Here is a 5,000-nt window from a genome sequence, read left to right on the forward strand (position 1 = left end):
AGCAACGATAGCAGGCTGCGGCAAGTCAGTGTCGCGACTAATAATAGGACTGCTGTTTTATTAGAACGTTTAAACTATGACCGCGAACGAGAAGGTTAGCTGGTCAGCGGCGTCGCAAAAGTAAATGAGCAGATCTTTAAAATGGTAGACAGACGAGTGAACAAACAAAATGACTAACTGACTGACTGACTGACTGACTGACTGACTGACTGACTGACTGACTGACTGAGTGACTGATAGATAGATAGATAGATAGATAGATAGATAGATAGACAGACAGATAAACTATTTCGTTTCGTTTACGTATATACACATATACAGTAACATAAGAGTAAAGGATGAAAAGCAGAAAAACATGTCGATCTTCTACGTTTCTTGAAAAATCGATTAGCCTTTCCCATGAATACGATCAACAAGTTATATTCAACGAATCTAATTTCCATTGATTTTTGCCTTTTAATTATTAGATTACGCGTCTCCTTCGTTTTATTTATTTATAATCGTCGATGATTCATGAAAATGTGTTTTGGTACAAACAAAATTTTGATCGAAGAGAGAGAGAGAGAGAGAGAGAAGGAGGGTGGAAGGTAGGGAGTATTCGATTTCCGTGTGTCCTTGAGATTCTTCCGTTCAAAAACACTATAACATATTTTCGTTTAGTAACGAGAATTTTCAAAATGGCGTAGTAGCACGGACATTGCCAGTTAGAAAAGCAGCAATGATATATTCTATTTAGCTCGTGATTCGTGCGATTAAGTGTGTGATGGTAGATCTAATGTGGGTTAGTAGGCGTCGAACTCGTCGTATCGACGAAACTCGACCCTGTCTCGTCTTCTTCTTTTCATTTTCTTTTTTTTTCCTTCACACACACACACACACACACACACACGTACGCACGCACACATACTATTTCTCACTTATTTTTGTTCGAATGTAAAATCGTGTCTCGTGAAATAAAATCGATGCCTCGGTGAACGAGTTAATAGAAGAGAGAAGAGAGTGAAGAAGAAGGGGCGGGGAGGGGGTGTGGGTGGGTTGCCTGTGTCGTTCGACGATGCAGTTCTGAAAGCGGAAGCATTCTTCTTCGTTGCTCGATTACTCCCACGCGGCTCAACAGGTTTTTTCTCTCCCACTTTCATTTTTCTCTTTCTTTTTCTTGTGCTTTTTTTTTATTTTATTTTTTTTCTTTTTTTTTATTTTTCCCCTTTCTTCCTTCTACTACTTCTCCTCAGAAAGAAAATCAATCTAACGGATGAAGGAATACGACGATAATAGCATTAGAAAGAGAGAAAGAGAAAGTGGTCAATAAACGAGAGTTTAGCTTTAACAATGTCCCTTAATTCACATACGTGTTTTATAGATTTAACGACATTTTGAATAAGACAAAAAATAAAAAAGAAGAAAAAGAAAAGAAAATGAACAGTTTTGTCTTCCATATTTAACCAAATGGCCGAAGTGTTTCTTTATTGATCGAATGATCAAATACGTCTTCTTATTTAATTATTAAGCGAATTTTTCTTGGAATTCCTCATATATATATATATATACCTGGATATTGCATTGGTAAAAAAAGAAAGAATATTATAATTTAGTCTGGAGTGTCTCTTAATGTCACGTCCTCTTTTATACATCGGACGCCATTATTGTCAAGATAACCGTTTATATTTGAGCGAACAAATCATTATTCATATATTATCTTATTAAATGGATTTAATTATATACGTCCTCTTTTATTGTTAATTATTTATAAACGGATTATTTTTAGAAATTTTTATTGAAAAAGAAAAAGGAAAATAATAATAATAATAATAAATATTTTTCTTGTTTCCTTCCTTTTTATATATTTTACATATTAGGTCAACGCCGATGATAAATCTATAATTTCTAAAGGGTTTAACTTCTTAGAAGCAGTACGTGTTGGCTTCCTGTTACTCTCTATCGACTTATAAATTCCAGGAGCTTTCGACGTGTTCAACGAGTATTTTGATTACCATGTAATCTCATTACTTTTACCAATCGTTACGTTCGACGCTTGTATATTTACCGTGTAAACGCGATGTTAATTTATCCGTTGTTGTTCATAATCGATCATGTCATTTATTTATAAAATAAATAATCAAACCAGACAGCAGAAAATATTTAGCCTTAATTTGTATACACGTGTACGTGAATCAATAAACTTATCAAAAAAAAAGAAAGAAGGAAAAGAAAAAAAGAGCAGCAAAATGGCGGAACTCCTTAGGACATATTTGCTCAGACATTACGCGTGAAACGTAATTTTGTTAAATTTCCATTTAATTATTTGAAAATATTTAAATGTGTGTATATATATATATATATATGTATATAGGTAATTAAGCTTACAGAACAAATTGTACAACAAAATGGCGGAGCTTCTTACATTCTATCCCGTGATACATAATATACAAAAATGTGATATATAATTAAAAAAAAAAAAAAAAAAAAAAAAAAAAAAAAAAAAATCATTTATTTCATTAGAATATTTGTTGTTCCTCTCTTGTCTCTTATCTTCGACATCTTTTTCTCACCTTTTATCCACGGTACACTTTAGCACTGTGGTAGACTCTCTCTCTCTCTCTCTCTCTCTCTCTCTCTCTCTTTACGGTTCGTAGCTCGAGCGAAGAAGCAGAGGCAGCGAACGAATGCGAGCGCTGCTCGCATATATACCACATATATACATATATACACGCATACACATATACGCGTAGAACGAGCTGCCGCAACGGCAAGGCCAGGGCCGAGAGCGGTTGCTCGTTTTCTTGCGCAACCAGATTTCTTCTCGGATTCCACGCTCGCTCTAACAATCGCCGGACGACTCTCGGCACACACTCACGGCACACACTCACGGCATGGCCGTTCTTCTCTTATATGGCGTTTATATCCGATGAGACGGAGATATACCTATCTATCTACCTACATATATGTATATACATACTTATGTGTGTGTGTGTGCGCGCGCGTGTGTGTATGTGTGTGCGCGTGCGCGCGCGCGATGTGCGTATAATACGTATACATGAAATACAATACATAGGACTGAGAAAGAGATCTCTCGAAGATTTCCGCCATTTTGTTGATGAAAGTGTATCCAGTTACAAAAAAAAAAAAGAAAAAAAAAAGAAAAAAAAAAAGAAAAAGAAAGTAATGTAAATAATATATATATAATATTATTTACTTCATGATATGAAAATTGTTTTCATTGGATATTTCAACGATCGTAACGACGATCTTATTAGATCTTTATGGATACTTTCTGATCTAAAAATTTATCAGAGGAGTGTCCAAACTCTGTATCTTGAAGTTTCTGTCGCTTTTATCGTTTCTAGTGCTCAAGGATAGCGTCGTAAAACGTTACGGTATTCGCCCGAATAGAAAAGAGAGAGAGAGAGAGAGAGAGAGAGAGAGAGAGAGAGAGAGAAAGAGACTGACTCGTTTAAAAGCGCCTTCGCACACACACATACATATAAACGAACACATTTCTCGCACACATTCGCTTTATAAACTTATTTTACGAGGACTTAGAAACCTTCCTACGGTTGCACAATTCGTCGGCAAATCACATCGATAAAACGTTTTTAAAGCATCCGACTAAAAACGTGTAAAGATGCGTGGTGATACACGAGAAAAACTATCCGAGTACAATCCGATCGTTTGACTTATTTGGTAGAGAATAATCTACGTCACTCGTCACGTCGCCGTAGTCCACGTTGGCGTGATATTTCTTTCGTTCTTTCTTTCCTTCCTTTTTTCTACATTGTTTCCCGTCTTTCTTTCATTCTTTTCAATTTAAAAAAATTTTATTTTTATGTTTTATTTTTTATTTATTTATTTATTTATTTTTTCTTTTTTTTTTTTTTTATGAGAAGAACGTGCGGAATTAAAAAAAAAAAAAAGAAGGATAGAAGGAATGGAGGGAAGGAAAAAAGAAAGAAGCAGAAATTTGTGACGATATTAAACGTATAGTGGTCGTTTCTATATCCTGACCTTACGTAACAAAACTCTCTACAATGATTTCATTTCGGACTGGATTGCGAACGGGGAAGGAAGAGGGTGATAGTGGTGACGGATAGCAGGCGGCATGAAAATCAAGAACACTCTAGAACTTCGATCACGAACCACAAATCGATTGTTCTTATTAATTATTAATTGAAACGCTTGTTAAGTGTAAAGCTACAATATATATATATATATATATATATATATATATATACATAAATGTATGTAAATACATAACGTGCATATTTTCAATTAAGTATACATAGGTGCGCGACGTGTTTATTCACTTAAACGTGTCACGTTTATATTAATTGTTAAAAATATGTGAAAGGATTTAGAAAGAAAAAAAAAACACAATGCGATACGAATTTAAAATCGAAATAATTATTTATTTATTTTTATTTATTTGTTTGTTTATTTGTTTGTTTGTTTGTTCGCTCATTTTACATTAATTCGCAAGAACTTCGATATACGATTAAGTTATTTACGTTTAATATGTAAATAAGTAATAGATAGTTACACGTACAACGTACGTATACAGGTATGTTACATTTTTGTTCCAAAGTTTCTTGGCATATATAATATTTCTCCGATGGTAGTCAGGTTATAAAATGACGACACGTGGTAAACATAAAATTCTAACCGCATTTCTAATGAATAAACTTACGGGAAACTTTTTTTTTTTAGAATTTCACGAAACGCGAGTACTTATTTAGTTACTTATTTATTTACTTTACCTCTAAGTAAAAATGGATGATATAAAACGTCCCGGGGACCGTAACGCGCGTTTCCGCGTACGTTCGTTCGATGACAATAAAGTTGAATAGGCATTTGAGAATTCGAAAGGGATACCGACATCGGTCACGGCGTGTGTTCTCTTTCTTTCTCTTTATCATTGTGTATATGTGTGTGTGTGTGTGTGTGTGTGTTTTATACTCGACACGTGGATACTTAAGTGAAACGAGTAAAAAGAAGATTCTTAACCT

General features: G+C 34.4%; 2 protein-coding genes across 3 annotated transcripts in view; both read left to right on the forward strand.

Annotated features, from left to right (window-relative positions):
* Window positions 1-5,000, forward strand: part of LOC118443448 (uncharacterized) — a 218,783-nt gene that overhangs the window by 178,876 nt on the left and 34,907 nt on the right. The window contains exon 5 of one of the 2 annotated variants that reach the window (XM_085658451.1): window positions 3,885-4,191. The exons of the other annotated variant lie outside the window; for it this stretch is intronic. Within the exon in view, the coding sequence (XP_085514577.1) occupies window positions 3,885-3,964 (80 nt within the window). The 3' untranslated portion in view covers window positions 3,965-4,191. Of the gene's footprint in view, window positions 1-3,884; window positions 4,192-5,000 lie in introns of those variants that run through there. 2 annotated transcript variants of the gene reach the window in all.
* Ecr (ecdysone receptor) overlaps window positions 1-5,000 on the forward strand; it is a 53,551-nt gene that overhangs the window by 25,925 nt on the left and 22,626 nt on the right. The gene's annotated exons all lie outside the window — the stretch shown is intronic.

The sequence above is a fragment of the Vespa mandarinia genome, chromosome 7 (genome assembly GCF_050613455.1).
Source record: "Vespa mandarinia isolate Hongniang chromosome 7, ASM5061345v1, whole genome shotgun sequence".
Classification (NCBI taxonomy): Eukaryota; Metazoa; Arthropoda; class Insecta; order Hymenoptera; family Vespidae; genus Vespa; species Vespa mandarinia.